Below are 23,798 nucleotides of genomic sequence, written 5' to 3' on the forward strand. Positions count from 1 at the left end.
TAGCATTTTGCCTCAAGGGTAGCACCTTGTGTGTCTCTGTCAGGGTAGTTTACACTATCCTTCATGTTAACTTTTTTTTCCCCCCTCTTGGCAAGTTCATAATGCAAATGGCTTGCTGTCATTCTGGATTAATTGACGGCCTCAGACCCAAAGATGCCATTTCCTAATGGCGTGATATTGATCTCTTGTGCTCCAAGCATGGCAGAGCTCTGTGCTGCTAACTGTTCTGACTACAGTTGCTGAAGCAGAAATCCTGTTTGAAACTTAGCTGATGGCTTGCTTACTGTATGACTGAGGATATGGTGATCAAGGGAAGTGCCCCAAGTCCTGCACATTGTCGTCATGACAGTGTTTTATTCAGAAGGCTGGGTGTTCACATGATCAAAGTAGCATTCTCTTGCTTTTGGATTCATCTAATTTTGACTAATACGGTCTCAGCTGTATGAGCCTCGGCATCAGTCCCTTGCGCTCTATATGGCTTAGTCAGCAGTGCTTGAAGTGGTTACTTAAAGAAAGGAGGTGGCCCTGTGCTGCTATTCCAGAAATCTTTCTTCAGTTACGAGGCCCACACTTTCCCTCCCCTGACCTCTAGGGGATGGAGAAGACCCGGAGTTTCATATCAGTTTGTAGTGTGGAGCCCCCACTCTACATGGTGGCAGCAGTGCTGTGAAGATTGGCTTGCTCCCAGAGCCCTGATTAGTTAAGGGGTAGGCAAACAAGGGGAGGTGGCCTCTCCATCCCCGTAGAGTCCCGTTGGCTAGAGGGCTGGCAGGAGATCCCACTTCTACTTCCTGTTCCTCCCACTGGATGGTGGTGACGCTGTCTGAGAAGAGACTGCATGGGGCCCAGCAGCTGGTATCTGCTGCTGCTGCAGGGACACAGCAGGCCTAGAGTTTGAGGTCAGGGCTGGGAGATGTGTCTGGGGAGCAGCTGAGGTCCCTGGCAGTACGAGTTTGCACTGCATGCAAGGATCTGCCCCTGCCCAAAGGAAAGCGGTGCCTCAATCAGTGACTGAGGGACCGAAGCTGGAGGGGCAGTTTGGACTGTATGTTGATGCATTTTGAGCTTCACTGTGAAGCACTGAATTCTTTTATGCTCTCCTTAGCTGTCCCTTTCAGTGACACTGCGAGACATAGAGTAAAAGTTAGGGGCTCCCCTCTAAGGCAGGTGGTTCCTATCATAGTAATGACCTTCATGGCTGAGGTCACCACAGTGCAAGGTCTCCTGGTGCTTATGGCTTCCCCATCAAGGACCTATTGGTGGCAAGGGAGTGACTTCCTTTTTTTTTTTTTTTAAACCAGGTGCTGCAGCTAAACTGTCCTTAGTAAATTAAACCTATATCCAGAGTATTAAGCCCTGCCCCCCACTTCTGCATCACATACGGGATTGTTTTCATTATAAATGCAAATTAACTTTCATGCCTTCTTTGATCCTAGAATTGGGGCCAAGCTATACAAGCTCCTATCACCAATCAGTGGCTTGGCCTGATGATTGCTCTAATTATCTGTACAAGTGCAGCTTGTTTCAATGTTGGTGTAGACTGCTGGTGTTGGGCTGTCAGATCTTGGAAGGGAGATTTCACACAGTGTGGTTTCATTCTGTAGAGACCTTACCTGCTCCACTCCTTTTATTTTTAAAGGAAGTGCCTTGCTCTCCATTTTAGAGATCATCGCTACATATTGCACCAGTGGTGAATGTGTAGATTGGCAAGGCAATTGGTTGCTATCTGTCTAGCTCCAAGACTGCTTCAGGCGGGCTGGAAATCTGGAGTGCCTGTACTTGCTGGGTTCCTGGCACTTGATGACATGGTCAAGCAGGAAGTGCGTAGACCCTCATTCATAATAATAATAGGATGGTAGCAGCAGGAGCTAACCAAGCATTTTTATTTGCTCACATCAGGCCAAAATCTGTCCTGATTTGTACCCAATAGAAGCCCACCGTTTTCAGCGAGTTACAAGCTTATTGTCTTTTGGTGGAGTTAAATGGAGTGTAAATTGGGTCCTTTACTTTAGTAGAGAGGCAAAACTCCTGTGGTCTCTGACCCATACATAAATTTACTGGGGGAGGGGGAGGGCAAATAGGAGAGAGTGTTCTCCAGATTTTTATTTTAACTAAGTTTTGTAATCTTTACAGCTATTGAAGATAAGAGTTTCAGGACACTCCAGGAATGCAGTGAATGGGAATCAGGTTTATCTGATCGTGCATTGCTTTAGTATAGTCTCCCTAGCTTTCTAAACCAAGATTTACTGACAATGTATTGATCTGCAAAGTTCAGCATTTTATAAAGTGCCCAGTTACTAAAGCACTTCATATATGTGTGGTAGTGGAATGAATAGGAGTGTTTATTCAATTCAAACTAAACAAGAACCTTACAATTTTTAGCCTTTACAGTTCTGAGTGATAGTTCAGCTTGAGTCTTTATCTAATCAGTTCTTCCATCCTAAATGATTGGAAACCCATCCACAGTGGATACTGCAGTGATTAGAAACTTAATAAATATCCATGTTATAGAGAGAATTATTTTTAAGTCTTTCTTTGTTGTAGATTATAGAAATCAGATAAAGGTACTGTGGAATACCAATCACTAAGTTCCTTGAAATTCACTTTGCTTTTAACCTGTCCTGAAGACTTAATGATTGTCATATTTGGCTCAGTCGATTTAAAAACCTTTCCCCCATCCCACTTTTTTTTTCAGTATCCTGATTTCCCCATGAATTAACTATATGCATCTTCCAGTAGGAATACATAGATCATACTTAATACTTACATTTGGATTTAAATTGATGTCAGACAATTCTCTTTCTAATACCATTTTCTTCTATTCCTGCATTTTTAAGCCTCCCCCCCCCCTTTTTTTTTAAGAGAAGGTGGTTTCTCTACTGTACAGTAGCTGAAGCTATAGCAAGGAAATGTGACTTTAAAACAATAGGATCTCTTAAGCATAGGCAATTTAATTCAAGTATGGTGATTTAGTGCCCTGTTAGTATCCTGAAGTATTACTCCATTTCCAAAGACCAGGCGTTTCTTCACAAGCATGATGACAGGCTTAAAACTTGAGACTGATGTTACAGCTTTTCCTCATCTCTGCTGTTCCACATGATTACAGGACTAAGGGAATTTGCTCTCTCCTAAAGGATTAGCTCCCAGAGAAATAAATCCATGTGTATTATCACCCCACTTGTCTCTTCTTTCCCTCCCTCCCCAAAAGGCTATAGTGCCAATTTAGATTGTGAAGTGGTCCTGTGGTTAATAAAACGTTTTCTCACCTGAAGCCAGGACCTGGGATGAGACACTATCTATAAAAATGGTCACGGATTAACTTTTAAAAGTAGCTTTTAAAAGTAGCTTTTAAAAGTAGCTTTTGCTTTCAGTATAATCTTAGCTTCTGTTTATTTTTTCTTCCTCGGAAGATGATGGCCCTTACTCGAAGGGGAGCAAAGACTCAAGTGGACTGGACACAGCCCTCGTCTCCAGAAGGCAAAGCATTCCAGGTAAGTGAAAGAACTAGTACTTGTTCCCACTCTCATCTAGCCATCATCCCCCGTGGGCAGCATAGCAGTAATCAGAGCAACGGACTGCAGAAGAAGGAGGTATGGTTGGTATCATTGTGGGTGGAATGTAACAGGCACTAAACTGTGCAGATTTGTTCTGAGTTCTTACTACAATAGTGGTTAAAATGTGCCAAGCGCTACACAGGTGTGGAGAGACTATCCAGGCCCTGAAGATCTTACAATTTAAAAGAAGTGGGGGGTAGGAGGTAGAGGGGAAGGCAGGAGGAAAGAAGTGGTGAGGGTGATCAGCAAATGTCTTGCTAGTTCGTTATTTTATTGGATTTGGTAGAAATAACTATGCACATTTGCCTGTCTCCCCAGTAACTTTTGTTGTTCTGTTGGCTGCTGTTATCTGTTACTTGGTGACACTTCCTTGCCTATTTTATTTGGTAACTTTTTTTACCCCTTGCCTATTAATTCAAGTTTATAAAACCTTCACAGAAGATTAGGGTTGGAAGAGACCTCAGGAGGTCATCTAGTCCAACCCTCTACTCAAAGCAGGACCAACACCAACTAAATCATCCCAGCCAGGGCTTTGTCAAGCCTGACCTTAAAAACCTCTAAGGAAGGAGATTCCACCACCTCCCTAGGTAACGCATTCCAGTGCTTCACCACCCTCCTAGTGAAAAAGTTTTTCCTTATATCCAGCTTAAACCTCCCCCACTGCACCTTGAGACCATTACTCCTTGTTCTATCATCTGGTACCATTGAGAACAGTCTAGATCCATCCTCTTTGGAACCCCCTTTCAGGTAGTTGAAAGCAGCTATCAAATCCCCCCTCATTCTTCTCTGCTGCAGACTTTCCCCTTCCACTTGTCCTGATCAAGGAGCCTTAGTCTATCAGCTCCCCCATTGCTGCCCCATGAGACGTACGGACACCCTCCACTCTGCCATTCGCTCCAGAGGTCCTTGCTCAATGGACAAGTCTACAAGGTAGTCTGGTGGTGTGATTGCAGCACGTGTAGGTGAACTCAAGCTAGCTCACTAAAAATAGCTGTGAAGCTACAGTGGCACAGGCCCGTATAAGCCCACCCAGGATCCTGGGTACACGCTCAGGCGAATGACCTGTGCTGCCATGGCTTTACTGCTGTTTTTAAAGAGCTAGCTCAATCAAAGCTAGCTTGGTTATGTCTACACAGACTCCTGTCACACCTCCTAACAGCAGTGTAGATGTACGCAGTGAGAAGACAAAAACCAGCCAGTTGCTCAGTCGGTGCATGATGATTGGAACCCGGTGAAAGGAGTTTGTGATCTAAGCCTAGTTCTGAATGGGCAAGTATCTGCAGCACAATTGGCAGCCTGTCTTGGAGGTACAGCTTGAAGCTGGGGATATGAATAAACTTGGAACTCGAGACTCCGTTTCGCTCTTAAATTTGGGCCCTGGTTGGGGCCTGTGGGCACTACAAGTGTACTGAAGCTGGCTGAAGACTGGAAACCTGAAACATTTAAAACTTCAAAGCTTTTTCTGTTTCACAGGATGCCAAACACTCGTTTTTGTATTTTTTGGGACTTTGTTTACACTGTATTTTTAATCAGAACCATTATCAAAATGGTGCTTGATGTTTTCCATTTGCCAAACCCAGGTTTTTCAGTAAATGGCTTACCAAATCCAGTAAATGAAAAAACTTCTATAACCGGTTTTGTTTTGTTTTTAAAAAGGCTTTGGAAAAATGGCAAAAAATTAAACCTTTTCAAGAAAAGGCTGGTGCGGGGAGGGCAGTTCCTGTGAAATTCTTCATTTTTAAAAACTTTTTGTCAACCTTTTACCAGGTTTAAAAATGTCATTGAGGCATCCTGGGAGCAAACACAGTGCTAAACACTGTGTGTAGATTGGGACTGAGATGTTTAGCAGCATGTCTGCTCTTCGTGGTCCATCCTGGGGTCACACTGTAGTTACTTGTGACCGATGTCCTCTAGGGTTAACCCTGACCATGAGCAATGTGAAATATGATTATGCCAACCTCTAAATGGTGTTTAACATTATGTTAGGTACCATGACTCCTCAGTCACATTCTAACATGATGTATTTTTTCAGTGCAGAAAAGCCAACAGGGGGCCAAAGATGTAGTGTAGCAATGGAGACACTTTCACTGCTGTTACTGGTGGTAGGCCTCTTCTGTAGACCATTACAATGCTCTTGAACAGTGTCAGATGGTCACGCTGGACAACGAACACACATTCTGAAAAAGATTGGGGCTTGGTAGCCTCATATTTGTGTTGAAAGATGAAAGTAAGAAAAGTAGAGAGAGGATCTGTGGGATTTGTACTGAATGTGTTTTTTGAGGAGCGGGGGTGGGACAGATATTTGGCCCTGCTCTATTGCTTTTGCACCCTTTGGGAGTCCTCAGGTGGAAACAAGCTAACGTAGCTAGCACTGTGCCTCCTGCTCTTGGCCTCCCTGGTGTAGTGGGTATTCCAGGGATGGGAGGGTTCATTCCCAGTCTGCACTGTGTTCTTGTGATCCTGGGCTGGAGCAAGAGACTATAGACTATTCTAACATGTCCTGGAGGTTCAATAAGTCCCTGACTGTATGTGAAGGGGACAAAAAGGTGTTGGAAAGCTGTGTTGATGTAACTTGTCCGTGACCTGGAGGGGGTCACTGTTAGGGATGAGAGGGTGATTAATTCACCAAGCCTGGCCAGTCACTGGTCTCTCTTCTGAGACTGTCAACAAAGGTGGTGGTAGTGAATTTTGATGGGAAGCCAGATTGGAACTCCAAATCATTTTAGATAGGCCACTGGTTAGGTGTTTCATAAAATGATTTTGGGGGTGGCTCTTGGGTGTCTTGCCAATAATTAACTATCTGGCTTGTCTTGTCTTAGGTATCTTGGAGGAGGGATAGCTTAGTGATTTGAGCATTGGTCTGCTAAACCCAGGGTTGTGAGTTCAATCCTTGAGGGGGCCATTTAGGGATCTGGAGCAAAAAAAAATTGGGGATTGGTCCTGCTTTGAGCAGGGGATTGGACTAGATGATCTTCTGAGGTCCCTTCCAACTCTGATATTCTATGATTGGAAAACCTAGATCCCATTTAGTCAGCTTACTTAACGGACATTGTTTATCTTGACAGATAGATAGAAAAACAATTCTCCAATTTCATTCTAGGTGTTGAGTTTCAACTTGAACCCGGAGGATGGATAATTGCACAATGGGATTTCTCATTTTTAACACTTGTCAAGGACCAAAATCAAGCCCCATTGAAGAATTAATAATTACCCCTTGTGGCTCCATCTGTGTTGATCGGTAGTCTCTTTAGTCAAAAGGAAATTTGCAAGATCATGCCAGATGGCATTCTGTTTAGAACAGCAGGGAATAGTGGGGAAAGTTTCTGTCAGTTACTGAAATCCTGGATTGGTGAATTGAAAACTGTTACTGTACTTGGCGGTGGATCAAAACTGTTTGAGTTTAAAGACCAGGAGCATAATGGACATAAAATTTGAGTGGATCAACACTTGCCATGTTAAATGGGGACACAGCAGAGATTGAATACCTTCCAAACAATGCTCGATCACAAAGAGGTTCCCCACTCACATTAATCAAGTGCATAGGCTCCTGGTGGCGGCGGAGGATCTGCTTTACAGAACAGCAACATGCAGAGTGACTTAAAAGAAATTGCACCTTGCTTTGTTACTGTGACATTGCACAAAGAGCAAAGTGCCAGCCAGACCTCGCAGACTGATTGTTATTTGGCACCACACCATATTAAAACGATGATGTATACTCTGAGCAAAAGGGGAAAAAACAACCCTACAGTTGCAGAGAGCTACTGTAGTGATAAATGATTTCCGAGATTTCCAGGGCCTGAAAATGCAAACTGTACACATCTTTAAATGTTCCCCCTCTCTGTAGCAAATCTCATTTGAGCCTGCTGCATTATTCCATCCAGACAAACTCATTTTTGACTATTCACTGTAAAGATGCAAGATTTTAGCTTGTAGCCTCCAAAGCCCTGATCTGGAGTTGCTCTTCACGGTGCATTGCAAGTGGCCAGCGTCCCCTTCTTGCGAGTCTTTTCTGTATCACACAGCATATTTTTCTCTTAAGGTTAGAAATTGTCTTTTTAAAAAATTGTAAATGATCTTAATGCTCATAAAAAATGGAGACTAATCGCTCATAGCGTAGACAGATTTTATGCAAGTTTCCTATACCGAGCTCTGTCAAGACACCCAAGGTTTTTTTTGTTTTTTCCAGTGTCTTCAGCTGTTCCTAGTCTTCTGCCTGAGCAAAGAGAGCCCATAATATGCTGTTTATGTCATGCGGACAAACAGCCCCAAGAGGCTAGTCTGAGACTGTCCGATTCAGCTGCAACCCAGTTGAGATTTGCATCCCAGGGTCCAGAGATAGGCAATGCCCTACCTCTCCCTCTGTGCCAATGCAGGGCACGTTTGAAAATTCCACCAATATTTATTTTCCTTCTGCTTCCCTGTCCATGTAAAATACCAAAATGCAAATCGTTGGGGAGTCTGGCTTTAAACCCTTCAAACACTAGGTGTAAGGTGTCAAAAACTGGCACCAATTAACAGTGTTTAACATTTGTTGTGTATGCAACGGCAATATTGTTCCCCAATTGCAAAGAAACAAAAATTCATACTTAAAATAATTGAAGGGGCAGGGGAGGGAAGAATGTAATGTCCACAGGAAAAAGAGAACTGACGTTAACACAGTAGACAAGGGGATTAAGTACCACATAATTGACTCTGTTATAAATATTTATAACCATTATGTCTTGTAAAACATACTCTGCCTATATCCATTATAAGTGTCCAATACTTTTGACTCCAGCTGGGTATGGAAAATGTCAAAACATCTGTGACAAGTCAGGCAAGCTGAGGAAGGGTGGAGTACAGGTGCAGTTGAGAACTATCCTAAATGAAAGGATTTCATCCATCCTCCTCATCTCCCTAGCCACCTGTTCATATGCCAACAGAATCTGACTCCTTCCCATCTCATACCCTGCACTTACCAAATCTTACCACTCCTTCCACCACAAAATTTCTAAGATCAATCATGTGTTATCTGTCCAGGCCCACATCTCCTCTCTTGATTTATTGTGACCTCCTCTTCCCCAGCCTCCCTCACACTCACACTACCCCTCTCTGGTCCATCTGCTGCTGAGACAATCGCTCTTGGCCCTTGCTCTGGCCTGATCACACCACATTTGAATCCCTCTGCAGCCTCCCTCTGTTTTACTTGATCAAGCTCCAGCTTCTCGTCCTCGCACACATGGTCCTTTGCAGCTCTGCTTCCTCCCCACAGCACCTTCTTCCATCCCACCGCTTATACACGGAATACTTTTCCTCAGCTGATCCAGACAGCCACTCCTACGCCAAATCTCTCCTCAGAAAATACCCTTACAGGCCTTGAAGTAGAAGTATGTCCCCACAGCAGCTAGACGCCTCACAGGGTCCTAAAGCAAAGTCTACCCAGCATTGAAACAACCCTGCAGCCCAAGCCCGAGTCAGCTGGCACAGGCTGTGTAGACACACACCCCAGAAATCAGCCAATTTAATGATGCACTGAGAGGGCAGATAAGATGAGCTGGCATTTTAGTTATCATTTATGTTTTTAAAAGTTGCATATAAAATCAACTGTGTGCATATTTGGTTGCATCGCACTACTCACCTCAACTTTTGTACATCACTTGTTTTAGTATATAAGCTGACAGGGCTAGTCAATTATCTTTTGTCAAGGTTCAGATTTCTTGGTCAAGGTATAGTCAAGGTCCAGACTCCAGAGAAACATTTTTCACACCGCAATAATGATGGTGATAAGTAAGTAAAAAGATTTTGCAGTCATTCAAAAATATCTGGCAGTCCGGATTTAGCCCATGGTCCACCTATTGACTACCCTGAGGAGTATGACTTGAGACAACACCCACCATAACTGGATTCTGATTCTGTTTGGAGCCTCTGGGCACTAGTGTAATATAAACATTTAGTCGTAGTAATTGTTTACAATGTGGTTCGGGTTACTCCCAAGCATCAAATGTCTAAATAGGTACAGATATTTTGTCACGATCCAAAATAGGTAGGAGTGTCCTGGAAGAAACCATAAATTTCTGCCTGAGTTTCCCTAAAAGGAGATATTGCTTCCGAAGAGAAAAGGGAGAAATGAAATGAACAAGTTGACAGGAAAGAGAACCATCCTATTGTCGTCTTTTTTTCTTCGCCCTCTCTTCTCCCTTTCCTCTACCCTTCTGCTGCTGCTATCCCCGTCTCATTTTTTTTCTGTCTCTCCCCCCCCCCCCCCCCAAAAAAAAAAAAAAGAAATTAACTAGTTCTATGCTCGGTCCCACCATGCACTGGGATATAGTGCTCCCAGGGTGTGAGCCAAAGGTACCTTCCTGAGACTTTCGCAGTTACAGTTTGATTTGTTTCTGATATTTATCTTCAGAGGAATTCAGAGGGGTCACCATTGTGGAGCTGATTAAGAAAGAAGGAAGCACCCTTGGCTTAACTATATCCGGTGGCACAGACAAAGATGGAAAGCCAAGGGTCTCAAACCTGAGGCCAGGAGGACTGGCAGCAAGGTGAGAAAATCTGTGTTATATGTGGATGTATTGAATATGTATAAGGACAAGTGAGTTGTCCTTGGATTATTTTGTAATGGTACCAGGAGATGTAAAGTTGTTCATCTCATAGGAAAAGCCTGTTGTTCCAGTCAGAGTTTATTTCCTATGATCCATGCAGTGATCAAGAAACAACATTTTAGAACAGGTTTTGGAATGCTTAAACCAAACAAGTTTCTGTGGTTTCTCTCAATCCCATCAGTTACTAACAAAAGTGGTTCCACAAAACCCAGGCAGTTTTATTTTTTAATGTATCTAAGTAGTAGATTACGTACTGACTCGGGTGAGTGAATACACTTGGCCTAATTCTGAACCAACTCGAACACTGGGGGCTTAAGTTTAACTCCAGCACTAAGATTGTCATTGTAGGATTCATGATCAACTAGGAGACCGTGGAGAGGAGTGAGGGAGAAGAAACGGTGAAGGGGGGAGAAAAGGGCAGGGAAATAATAGAGTAATTTTGCAGGGAGCCAGCAGAAAGAGGAAAAAACAGAATTTGTCTTGTTTGCTGGAACTTTTTCCAGAGGTTGCACTTGACATTGGTCTCTGGTTTTCCCATGATAACCTCTCACAGCAAAGTGAGTGGCGTGGAGGGAAGTTGCAAAGATGTATTTTTCAATTATTATTATTTGTCTGAATCTAAAGGTTTGCCCCTAGAAAAATAGTCGATGGGCACATTTTCCAGCCAAGTGGAAATATTTCATATTCCTTTTGATAATACAGCTAAGATTGGTTAATTTGGGGTGGCATTTTTTACAAAATGCTCCAGTAGAGAAGATGTCCCAGGCAGAACATAATGGAGAATCTTATTGTTGCTGTTGTTTCTTTACAGAAGTGATCAGTTAAACGTTGGAGACTACATCAAGTCAGTGAATGGGATTAACCTGACTAAACTGCGGCATGACGAAATTATAAGCCTGTTGAAGAATGTAGGGGAAAAGGTGGTACTGGAGGTGGAGTATGAACTGCCCCCAGCTGGTGTGTGTCTCTAAAATAATGTTACTTTCTTTGCTTGACTGTCTTATTCTGTGTTACAGATGGGATTTGTTTGTTATGCCCTTTACCACAAAGAATGTTTAATGGGGCAGCATTATGTTCTGTCTTCATCCGTCTGTGAAACATTGGTAGAGGTTGCAGATCCACTCTTCAAGTGCAGTTAGTTCTCTCTATTTCCAGCATAGCTGCTGTCTGCTCATGCACGCTGGCTGTGACTTGGCAGCAAATCCCTGATCTGCGTCCCCCCCGCCCTCTGTTGTTGGTTTTTGTTTTTTTGTTTAAGTGTATCGTGGTTGTAGGAAAGTATTCAGAATCCTAACTGCCCATTAACTACACCTCTCTGCTTTCTCAGTTTAACTGTATTAAATGTTGTTTCTTCTGAGCACTTTCATTTACTACATGTCTTCAACAGGTAGGCTGAAAAACTATGTTCTGTAGCTAGAGAGTCTTAAACCCAGATGTAGATGAACCAGTTCATCTACAAGAAGGATTCTGTTACGAGGGCTGGAAATTTTTGGCTTAATATTTATTATTAAGAACAAAGCAATAATGCAAAAAAATCTTGGAAAACACATTCATTGAGGCCTTTCCACCATAAGAATGATACTCACAATATTGACGTCCCCTGTGATTTCACCCTCCCCCCCGCCCCCCGGAAAAAAATAACTAACCACCCCCCCAAAAAAAATCTTGAAACAAATCAACCTGAATCAGAAAGGAAAAGTAAACTAATAAAATTAATCCCTCATTCTACTGAGCATGCTCACTTTTAGTGTGTCTGAGATTCTTTCACCCTACATCTCCCTAAACTAGTTGCGTAAAGGACCCAAAGTGAGGGAGATTGGCAGAAAGCACCATTAATGGTAAAATGAATACACTCCTTAATGGCTGCGCATCAGAGAATGGGCATTTTTTGTTATTCTTCATTCACTGTACTTTTTTGACCTTAAATGGAGCAGTATATTCAGCATCAAGTTACTGATTTTCCCCTAGGATCAGTTTAAAGCATTCACTTCCTTTTTTTCACCCTTCTAAAAGTCAAAATGTGTGTGTGTGTGGGGGAAATCCTCATTACTAAAAGGTTGGTTTAGGATTTTTTTAGGTCAACAGTTGACTGTGTTTGTGTTTTAATTAAAAACATCAAGAATTTTTCATCTCTGACTGAGGCTGCTGGCTTTTGAATGGCATTGAACACAGTGAAACTGGCTGAGATATGGCAGGGTTTCACTTTAGTGTCAAAGTATTAGTGTAGGCAGATTTGGGGAAATCTAGAATATAAATGAAGCTGTATTTTAATGCTATTATTTCCTAGTCTTAAGAGGAAAAGGCACTTATGTTTGGGTTACAGGCATCTTTCTCCTTTTCCTCCCACATATAGCACCGGAGAGCAGCTCTGGCATTATTCCAAAGACCATAGAGGTGTGTCTGTACAAGGAGGGCAACAGTTTTGGCTTTGTGCTAAGAGGTCAGTGACTTCTCAGAGGAGGATAATAAAGACTGGATGTACAAAATATTGGTTGGGGTGCCTCTGAGAATGGGGGAAGGAAAGGGATGAGTGAAATGAGTGTTGAAAATCTTGTATGAGAAACAAAACTCTGCCTTGAAGTACGTGCTGACCAACCTTCAAGGATTGCTGGCTGGCTAGCCAGAGTCGTATTTGCTTGCAAGTTTTGTCCGCTATTAAATGAAAAATGTGTCTAGTCCCTCAACACCCCTATTAAGACAATAAGGGTATTCAGCTCTAGAGATTAGTTACTCAAGGCTTTTCTGGTTTTTTTCTAGGGGGAGCCCATGAAGATTGGCACAAATCCAGACCATTAGTACTCACCTACGTGAGGCCAGGTGGCCCTGCAGACAGGTAATGCTCACGTTTTATCTTCTTTCCCAATGGAGGTTAACAAAATGTATGCACAGCTCTAACCAGACGTCAGGATATAAAAGCCCATCTCATCTGTCTCTCCTGGGTATTTAATTATGGCTTTCAATGTAGAGGTCTTGTAAAGTTGTAGTTGCTCTCCAAACATAGTCATAGGATGGCTATCTTGATATATCTTGGTCTCCTGTAGGGATGTGTGTGTGTTATGCCTAGGAGTACCTCTTCCAAAATGATCACTTAATTAGCTGAATGTAAATCTCTCAGGGGCCACCATTGGTATGATAGAGGGTAATGTAGTAAGGGATCTGAGGCAGTCTCTTTATTCTCATATTGCTAATTAAACACGATGGACATCAGACTATAAACTATTGTCCAGGGGAATGTTCAGATCATGTTTGATTGAGTTTTGTACTGAATTCTACCTCTGGCTTCCTTTAGGGAGGGGTCCTTGAAAATTGGGGACAGGCTGCTGAGTGTTGATGGGATTCCCCTTCACAGTATAACTCATGCTGATGCGCTGAACATCCTGCGTCAGTGCAGCCAGGAGGCGCTCTTCCAGATCGAGTATGATGTCACTATTATGGGTAAGGACAAGCAAACTGGAGGGACTGAAAGAGCTGCTCTGGGGTGGATTTTTCAGTGGGTGCCTGGGAGGCTAAGTACTTGCTCTTAGAGTTATGCCAACTGCATTAGTTGATTTCAGTGAGAAATCACTGAGTAAGGTACTTCTCAACATAGGAAAGGCAGAGTCTGGCCCATGGTTGGTAGAGCTCTGAGTAGGTTTAGATGATAAAGGGGTTGAACTGCTGATACTCCGTTTTCATCAGTGATGGCAACAGTGGCTCTTTTTATGAGAGGAAATGATTAGTGTGGACAAGGCACAGACAGGAAGTCCCAGGGGCTGGGGCTGAAGAGGTACAGAAATGGGAGCTGTGTGCTGTCTGGGAAGACCGCAAATGCCTGTTGTAAATCTGGGCAGAAGACAGACTAATTGACTAATGGATACTGGGCATGGACATATTTTGGTTCGGGAGCTTGAACATGTCTCAGTTTAGGGATCAGAGTAGCAGCCGTGTTAGTCTGTATCCGTAAAAAGAAAAGGAGGACTTGTGACACCTTAGAGACTAACCAATTTATTAGAGCATAAGCTTTCGTGAGCTACATGCATCCGATGAAGTGAGCTGTAGCTCATGAAAGCTTATGCTCTAATAAATTTGTTAGTCTCTAAGGTGCCAGAAGTCCTCCTTTTCTTTTTTCAGTTTAGGGAGGTTCAGTTTCAGGGGGTTTAGTTCAGATCAATTTCTAATAGAAACAAGAAGTGGTCAGTGGAAACTCTCAATTAAAGAACACCTGCTAGAAAGGGACAGAGGATGAGGAGGTATTTCTGAACGATTTCCTTAAGGGTCTGAGTTTCAGACCATGGGGGAGGGGTTGTGGTTAACTGCTGTATAACAACTTAGAGCTGCTCTTTAACACACACATTACTTCCGTGAGCATAGTTAATGGGTTTAAAGTTATCGGAGTCCAAAGCTGTGTTGGCTATGGAAGCTCAGCGAAGTGTGGTTAGATTCTGATGCCAGGCACAATTCTTGAGAGGGGTTTCTGCCACTGCCAGAGTCACAAGCTGGACCAATTATTTCTGGAGCCTTTTCTGCCAACCCCATGTAGCAGGTCAGCATGTCTGGAGCCAGCAAGAGAAGAGGCTAATGAGGTCAGATTGTTTCCTGATTTGCCAGCCAGGTGGGAAATCAAAGGTGGCTGCAGTCCAGAGAGCATTAATGAGTTTTCTCAAGGAGAAAAGGATTAGAGGGCTATAGAGCTGTTTCCCAAGTTGAAATCTTTTGAGAGCTTTGCACAATGTTTTTGGTGTCATAAGAAGATGTCTCCAGAATTATTCACTCAGAGAAACAAAATGTCAGAGGGTTGTTGTTTTATTTGTGCCCCCCCCCCCCCACGCACACTCTTAAAATCTCTCTTCTCCCATTCCTGTTTCTCCTGCTTTCAACAAAAACTCCTCACAAATAAATACAGTCCACAGTCTCTCCTCAAGAGAGACCCAGGGGTGTTGGAAGGCATCTCTACTCTGACTTGCATTGGCAGAGGTGTGTGAAAGAAGCTTGCACACTAGTTACCTGCCCTCTGCCTGCCTCTATCCACATTTCAAATGCAGTCTCACTTTCATAGTTTATCTAGTGCCACAAGGTTTTTGAGCCCTGTAATAGGGTGTAACAGGGCCAGATGCCTGGAGCCGGCCAGGCCAGGTAATTAATCAGATATGGCTATGAAAGGAATAGATGCACCTTATAAAGAGCTGCAGCAAATGGCTGGGAAAAGCGGGTGTCTGCAGAGAGAATCTACAGGCAGACCCTTGAGCAGGGGAAAAACTCCAGGAAGAAAGGCTCAGGAGAGCAGCCCTGTGGCCACTGTCCTGCGTAAGGGTCAGAGAACTGGGAGAGAACTGAGCATGAAGAAAGCCAAGGGCCTGCAGAGTGGCAGAGGAGATGTTTGCTGCTGATCTCTTCGAGTGCTTCGGTGAGGGAAGGCCAAAGGAAGTACCTTGTGTGCTGTCCCGAAGAAGAGATAGGGAGCAGAGAGAGAGAACCCAGGAGGCACAGGACTTGTATTAAGCCCAGAGCAGGTGGACATTGTTATTGTCTTGTTTGAAGAAAGACTGAAAAAGAGTCAAGAGTGGAAAAAATGTGGCAGACTTTGAGGTGTTTTGAGTTACAATAATGAGTGTAGTTTGTCTTTGAGACATGTAATAAGAAGTTACCCCATGATAAGGGTCCTCCTACCCACAAAAGTGTATTTCAGGAGTGTTTGGATTGACACTAGGAAGGGAGGGGAAACTGAGGCTAGGTGCCTGTGGGGTGCCATCCACCCATGAGAGGGCACCAGAGAGAGGCCTGACATGGAACAAGTCCTTTCCACTGTTTCTGTGGTATTCTTTATCACTCTAGTTTATTTGTAGTTTTCTGAATAGTAGCAGTTCCAGAAATCTCAATAGGGAAGATCCACTGCCGCCTTAGTTGTTGCTATTTTTCAGCTGTCTTTTGGACAATCAGGTGAACTGGATTAAGGAATGCTCTGCAGAATGGAATGCTTGTGTAGAACTTCATGACTCCAAGTGTCTGTGCAAATGCAAACAGCTAATGGTGGGTGAGAAGCAGGCTTTTAAGATACATCCTAGGTTCATATTTTGCAAAGGGTTGATGGTTTTAAAACTTGACTTAGTCACACTAAGAGAGATCAGTTCAAGTCTCTTGCATTTCTTCATAACTTTACACCTAAATATTAGGGAAGGAACATAGAACAGTGGTCTGACTTGGTACAGCCAATCTGAGCTGAGTCCATATATATAGGACAGTTTCTCCATAAAGAGTTATTCTAATTCTGTAGAAGTGGAATCAAGATGTACTTTTCTTGCTTTCGTTGTCTGAGACAGGAATGACAGAGCTTTTATTATTATTATTATTTTATGGGAAGCACAAAAATGTCACTTATTGTTTTAAATGTTGCCGTCTAAAGAGGACGGTTCACCAGCCTTCCACATGGGAAGTGGGGTAGGAGAAAGGTGTGAGACACCAAAATAGTAGCTAATATGCGAGCAAACTTCCCCTGCCACTAGTCCTGTGGAGAGTAATGTTTGTTCCTTTTGTTTTTGATTGCTTCTCAGCATCATTGAACATAACTTAATGTGAAATTATTTTAACTCTTCATTACTGTAATCCAAATATGGGAGGGGAGATTATGCTATTTCTAAGCTTCTGTCCATTGGGCAAATTCATTTTTTGGACTAGCGTTTTACATTTTTAGGTGGGGCAGAGAAACCATTAGAAGTCCCCTCTCTTCTGCTCTCCATGAAGGCAACAGTCTCCCCACAGAAGGTGCATGTTTACAAATGTGCAACCAATGTGCTGTGAGGACCTTCTGTCTACAGAGCTGGCAAGGCTGCCCATGGCTCAGCAGATGCTGGCTTCGCCCCCTGAAGCAGGAGGGAGCATTTTTAGTTATACTGATTTAAAGTGAATTAAAAATGAGTCTTTAATTGTCCCTCCGTGGTTTTTCCTTTAATTTAGTTTTTACAGTTGCTTACTTTATCGCATGTTCCTCTCACGCTGGTTAACTCTTCCTGAGATTGTTTTGGTCTGAAAGGAGAAATAACCTTAATTCTTTCAGAAAGTAATAAAGGGAAAGCATGTGTTGGGAGTGTGGATTTTCTCCCTCCCTCATTCAACTGTTAGTTCCTAGTTTGCTCCTGAAGTAGGGGACATGGACCTCCAAGGGGCCAGGATGAACGCTGGCAAATTAATAATTTGTACAGATTGTGTTCTCCATCTGAGGACATCAAAAACCTCTTGCAAACATTCAATTAAATAGTCCCCATTTTACAGCTGGGAAACGTAAGTCACAGAGCATCTGAGTGACTTGTCCAAGGCCCTACAGCATATTGGTGACAGAGCTAGGACTCGACCCCAGAGCTCCTCACACATGGTCATTGCTATAACCACTAGGCTTTGCTCCTTCCAGTTGAGCTGGCAGGAAGATGCTGAAGTGCCTCTGGTACTTCCTGATACTTCACTGGGGCCATGGAGATCCATTTGCCTGAAGCAGTGAAGCAAATTAACTTGCACACTGATAAGCTATCTGGGAAAATGTAAAATATAAGAAGTGGTGAGGACTGACTGCTGTGGAGTGCAGGTATTGTTTTGATTGCTGTCCTTCGTAGGAGCCCAGTCAGTAGAAGGTGCTGAGAGGATCTTCTGAATCCTGGCATTTCCCAGGTGCACAGGCAGTGTGGTCAGCACTGCCCACTTCTGAGAGCAGCGGGGTTCCAGACAGCTCTTCCAAATGCAGGGAGATTGCAGTAGTGCTCCATTGCTGCAGGACTTTCCCACCTCAGCAGATGTTTCACCTGGAGGAGGGAAGAGGGGAAGCAACTATGCGCCAGGGTTTTTCACCAGTGGAAACCTGGGTGGAACTGGGCCACAGGGTGTGCTCTTTTAACTGGTGCTTTCACGGCTAAATTGCTACCTTAGCTGAGTTTTTTCAAAGCCACCTAAGGAGTTAAATTGGACTCCCATTAAAATGAATAGGAATTCAGTGTCCAAATCCCGAAGGCAGCTTTGAAAGTCTTTGCCCTGCTATTTACTGTAGCATTTGTCTAGCAACAGAAGTAGCAAACGTTTTCCTGCGTCAACATTGTATTTCATGGGCTCTTCTAAAGCAATATGCATCATTTAAATAGTGACTTTGTAAATAAGCTGTATCTGCTGCTGCACAGAGCACGGGGCTGAAGGCTTTTAAGATTGACTCACAGTTTGGGGAAGCTATCTGCTGGAGAAGATGAATGGACAGAGGGTTGCTGTGTTCTCCACCCTCTCTCCTTTCCCAGCTGCCTACCAGCCCACTAACATTAGCTGGAGACTACAGTTCTGTGTGGCTCTCCTGGTGAGAAAGCAGAGAGAGACTAATGTCCTTCAGCATTAAATGAACAGTTGACTGCTCTACGTGAGCTGAGTGGTGGCAGTGTCCGTCTGCCCTTCAGGGGTGACCCATGAAACTGTATAAACTTGCATGAACTCTCGGAACCGAATGAATTTGCAGCTGACTTAGTGTAAGCCAGCAGCAGGAAGCTCTGCATGGAGCTGCGTTTGCAGCGTGGGACATGCCTTTTCTCCCTGCTCTCCTCATGGTGCATGCTTGGCTGCCAGTGCATCTATCCATAGGGAGTTTAACAAAACTGGGAGGGAATCAAGAGCTCCATGCAAAACAGAGAAGAAATGCAGTAGTGCCTTCTCTATATGTGATTGGGGACCAAGGGTCTTAAAATGCAGCCACAAAACCCCGCCTGTGGGCCGGTTGGCTGACAGGTTCTCCCCGTACTTGGGAAACGTTTGTATGGGCAGACTGAACTGAACCAAGAGGACACTGATTCCGTAGCATCCATGAACTCATCCATGAGTAGCCTGTCAGCTGGCAGCCAGTTATCAAAATGTGCCTGGGGTCTGGTCAGCCTGCTGTGGTCTGATTGGGATGCTTCTCCTCCAGGTTGACGGGAAGGTGGATTTATTATACCTAAGCAACCTTGATGGTGTTTAATGCTTTGTTTTTGCAGGAGAACATTAGGATTTATGAGATTCTTGGGAACGACCTAAAGGTTCAGGCAGCTCTTAGAAGCTAGTGCTGGGCAGCCCTTGAAAGGGTCAGGGGTTGGGTTCCGTATGGAGAAGCGTGGGAAGGATTCGGCAGCATTTGTGAACTATTAACATCTCTTTGAATCAGCTTGAAGCCTCATCAAGGGCCTTTCTCCTGGTATACTTGAACCAGTGCTGAAATTCATAAGGCCCTGATCCAACACCTCATGAAGTCCACGGGAGCATTTCCATTCATTTCAGAGGCAGTTGTATCAGGCCGTAAGCACAGATGTTTATGACAGCGGCCGAGGAGTTAGGCTTTCGTTTGGGTGTTCTCCAGGCTAGTAAGGGGCTGTGTCAGCACCTGCCCTGTATCCCTGAGTGCTGCTGTGCTGTGCAGCTTTGGCTCGGCAGCCTGCTCACAATTGCTGTGGCCTCATCCTGGTTTCCCCCAGCCTGGTTCCTCCTTGCAGGGTGACACCAATAGCCCTTCCACTCCTGTGTCTCCCCCATACCGTCTCCCCTGCACTGTCCAGGCCCTCTAGTTGGATTGTCACAGAAGTTATGAGTTCACTGCCTCCGAAGAGACAGAGCACAAACCAGCCTGGTAGTTTAGCTGAGGACTTCACCCTTCAGCTGGACACACAGCACTGCGATGGTTTGGTAATAAAACAAGAGTCAGTTTATTAATAAGGAACAGAGATTTAAGTGAGAAGTAAAACCACAAGGCACAGCTACGGGTACAAGTAAAACAAAACACGCAGTGATCTGGCTGAAACTTAACCTACTTACAGTCTTTGTCTAAGCAGGTTTCTCACCTATAGTCGGGCTCCAGAGATTTCAGTCCCTTTGGGTGAAGATCTGCCTTTCTCAGAATACAAGAGTTCTGGCCTCTTGTGTCCCACAAGTTATGGCCTTTCTGATTCTGCTTATATTTCCTAAAGTCTATTGTCTCTGTTTCAAGAGCCAGGAAGGCTTCCTGCGGTGGAGGCTTCATCCCCCATCATAACAGTTAAGCAGTCTTCCCTCCCCACGCCCTGCTCATTTAGCTTGATGGCTTTGTTTGCCTTTTATGTAGATGTACTTCTCATTGTCCTCTGCAGTACTACCTGGCTCAATTGACAGTGGAAAACAGGCAAAACATCATTCCTTTGTCTAGGAGAGGCTGGGCTTACGCATTGCTTTCCATACACCTGTTAAGAGCATCTTTCCAGCACACATCTTTATGCACCGCCCGTACGTCCATCATACAATTAATTTCCCATGTGTTACCAGTTTGCATGCGATGCCTCACATGCCACCTTTTAGATACAGATTGTGACAACAGTGAGTAGGAGCAATGTATCAGCCTGATGTGAATGATGGTATGCTGTGCCCTCTGCCATTTGGCATGGAGGGATTCCCTGGATCACAATTGGATCATTTCAGAACCTCAAAGATTTTCTTCTAGAGAGAGGGGAAAGTGTGAGGGGAGAAAATTTTTCCTCAAGTTGGCACACCCATTCCTATCAGGAGATGGATGATTTTGTGCCCGAAACAGGGAATTGGGGGTCAGAAGGCTTCTAGTAGTCACATCTTTGCTACCAGTTGACTGACCATGTGTCCTTGCGTAAGTCGCTTATCTCTCAATGTCTTTGTTTCCCTATCTGTAAAATGGGGACCGTGATACCTCCCTCCCAGAGCTGCTGAGGGGCTTCATTGGCCATAAAGCATTTTGAGATCCCTATGTGAAAGTCAATATAATAGTGCAAGGTATTACTTGCTTTACCGGGACTTGGCTCCATTATTGATTAACAAAATATGACATGCATTAGAAAGCTGCTGTGTATCTTTAAGCTGTGCAGCAGTGGGCTCTGGTCTGTTAGCTCAGCAGTAATGGACGTATGGCCCTTGGCGGACACTGAAGGTTTGAGTTGGATATCTCTTAAGCTCTGAGCTGCCAAACAGCTAATTAAAACTGTGTTGGCTTGTGAGAGAGACTCTTACCAACAGTGAACTGTGCTTTACTCTGATCTGTAGTGGGATTGGGGTACCTTCCCCCTGTTACGGAGTGTAGCACCTAGTCTGCCTTGTTCTACCTATGCGGCATGCCACCCACCTGAAATGCCCAGATGACTAATTTTTTAGGGCTTCTTGACTATCCCTCTCTGCTGCTGCCACCAGCACCGTCTTTCCAGGCCTGAGGAAGGTGCTGAAGTGCCTAATGCCACAGTAACCTCTCCGTAGTGCCGAAGGGACCCATAGAAATTGATTCAATAATGTGATCATTCACTTTGCCTGCTGACTTTTCTCAACAATTCTTTTTAAATTAGTTTTGAACTTAATAGCCCTGTGCTAATTGCTCCGAACTAATTTTGCTAAATTGCAGGTGTCTGATCCTAATTTGGGAGAAGAGTAAATTGTCTTTCCCTAGCACAATGACACAAGTTTGAATGGCTGGTCTCTCTTCAACAAATGCCTTTTTAAAAAATGAACAGAGGGCAATCCCTGGTCACTGTCCTAGAGGTCAGCAGCATGTGGTGACCCAGGGCTTGTTTGCACTGGTTTTACGAATGGTATGTGTTTAAACTGATGGAGTTAACTCTGTGAAACTTTGTGTGTGGAAACTTTGTGAGCGGATTGCCCAGTATCTCCATGAGAGCTTCCTGGTGACCTCTGAGGCAGATTCCTGTGAAGCGAGGGAGTCAATCAACAGCCTGTTCCACCGCTCGGTGGTGGTACACACATCATACAGACACAAGCCTGCTTTCTGCAACCCTCCTGCCCCCAACAACTCTGGGATAGAGAAGAGCTCCTGGTATGCATCTCTGGCCTCCGAGTCGTTCTCTTCCTCTGGGTCCCCCTCCCCACTCCACATCCTCGTCCAAGATTTCCTCCTCCTGGCTCAGTCCACTCTCAACTGGCATGTGAGCCACCGAAGTATCCACACTGGACTTCGCAGTGGAGGTGGGGTCACCACCAAGTATCACATCCAGCTCTTTGTAGAACCGGCAGCTCGTGGGCGCAGCACTGGAGTGGCGGTTGCCTCCCGCGCCTTGTGGTGGGCGTTCTGCAGCTCCTTCACTTTGACCCTGCACTGCTGTGTGTCCCGGTCACGGCCCCTTTCTGTCATGCACTGTGAAATCTGTCCGTAGGTATCATAATTCCTACGGCTGGAGCGCAGCTGGGACTGGACAGCCTCCTCTCCCCAAATGCTGATGAGGTCCAGCAGCTTGGCATCGCTCCCAGCGGGGGATCGCCTGGTGCGTGGAGCCGGCATGGCCACCTGGAAAGGTGCACTGAGACCACTGCACACATCACCGAGCAAACAGGAAGGGAACTTTCAAAATTCCCAAGGAATTTACGGGGTGGAGATGACGGTTGGTCACCTGAGGGCAGGGCAGTAGAGTTCAAACCGATGACCAGAGAGGCGAGAACAGGCATTGTGGGACAGCTCCCGGAGGCCAATCGCAGCGCTGTAATCGCCCAGGGTGTCTCCACTGGCATGGAGGCGCAGTGCCCCCGGTGCAGAAAGCTCTGCGCCTCTCGTCCGGGGGGGAGTTTTTACAGCGCTGCAACTGTGCAGTGTCTGCACACTCAGTGGCTTGGCAGCGTGTGCAGCTCGGGAGTCACAGCGCAGAAAGCTGCTTTACTGCCCAGAAACTTGCCAGTGTAGATGAGGCCTAGCACACACAGGCTGAAAAACCAGTATCCTAAATCCCTCAACCCAGATGGCTTAGCTCTGACCTGCAAGGTGCCTTGGGCTGTACCTCCATTGTTTGTACTCGGCTCTCTCTACTACCGAAAAGGACGTAATTTAATTGCTCCTTTCATTGAGTCTGAAAGAAAGTGTGACACCCGTTGACTTTAAGGAGGTTTGTGATTTGTCTGTGGATCAAAGTCTCACCTGATGCGCTGAAAGTTGCTAATTGGCACTAATGTTAAAAACTGTTTTAGCTCGAATCTTATTCAAACCAAGCTTAAACATGACTCCCAATTGGGAGTAAAAAGCCATTGTGAACAGGGTCTAACTGAGATCTAGAAAACTGAAGCTCTGCATATCTGGCAAAAGCCCAGGTGAAGGAAACTTCTGCTCACCTGGTTGTGTCCAGAGAGTTAGTTTTCAGAGTAACAGCCGTGTTAGTCTGTATTCGCAAAAAGAAAAGGAGGACTTGTGGCACCTTAGAGACTAACCAATTTATTTGAGCATGAGCTTTCGTGAGCTACAGCTCACTTCATCGGAGAGTTAGTGTCTATGAGGAATAGTGTAAAATCACAAGGAAGAACCATACATCAATGCGTTCCCATTTATCTGAAAGCTGGAGTGAGCCCTGTCTCCAATTGTAGTCAGATAACATCAGCACTTTAGTGTGTGTGCATATTGTAGAAGAGAAAAGCCTTGCCCAGAATAATCAAGGGCCTTGGAGGCCTCGAATGCAGGAATTCTCAGAGGTGATTCTATTAGCTGCTCTTTTGAAGCGGATGGCTGGCTTTCCGTGAAGCTCTCCGCCTACACACATCCCAGAGTGCTGGGGAGGGCTCCAACTCTGGCTGTGGACTGCATAGTGTAAAAACTTTTATCTGCTTCATAAATCTTGCTGCTTTACAATGGCTTTAGGTAATATCATAGGGAGGAGGGGGACCCTTATCTAGGCAGTCAGATGCCTGGTATCCAGATTTTCCCCCCCTCTCC

General features: G+C 44.6%; 1 protein-coding gene across 4 annotated transcripts in view; it reads left to right on the plus strand.

Moving 5' to 3' along the window:
• The window catches only part of GRIP2 (glutamate receptor interacting protein 2), a 480,102-nt gene that overhangs the window by 397,273 nt on the left and 59,031 nt on the right, over positions 1–23,798 (plus strand). For all 4 annotated transcript variants that reach the window (XM_073351295.1, XM_073351294.1, XM_073351297.1 and 1 more), the window contains exons 2-7: positions 3,411–3,491; positions 9,943–10,078; positions 10,950–11,095; positions 12,492–12,578; positions 12,896–12,971; positions 13,428–13,573. In XM_073351295.1, the coding sequence (XP_073207396.1) occupies positions 3,411–3,491; positions 9,943–10,078; positions 10,950–11,095; positions 12,492–12,578; positions 12,896–12,971; positions 13,428–13,573 (672 nt within the window). The remainder of the gene's footprint in view (positions 1–3,410; positions 3,492–9,942; positions 10,079–10,949; positions 11,096–12,491; positions 12,579–12,895; positions 12,972–13,427; positions 13,574–23,798) is intronic.

The sequence above is a fragment of the Lepidochelys kempii genome, chromosome 7 (assembly GCF_965140265.1).
Source record: "Lepidochelys kempii isolate rLepKem1 chromosome 7, rLepKem1.hap2, whole genome shotgun sequence".
Lineage (NCBI taxonomy): Eukaryota > Metazoa > Chordata > Testudines > Cheloniidae > Lepidochelys > Lepidochelys kempii.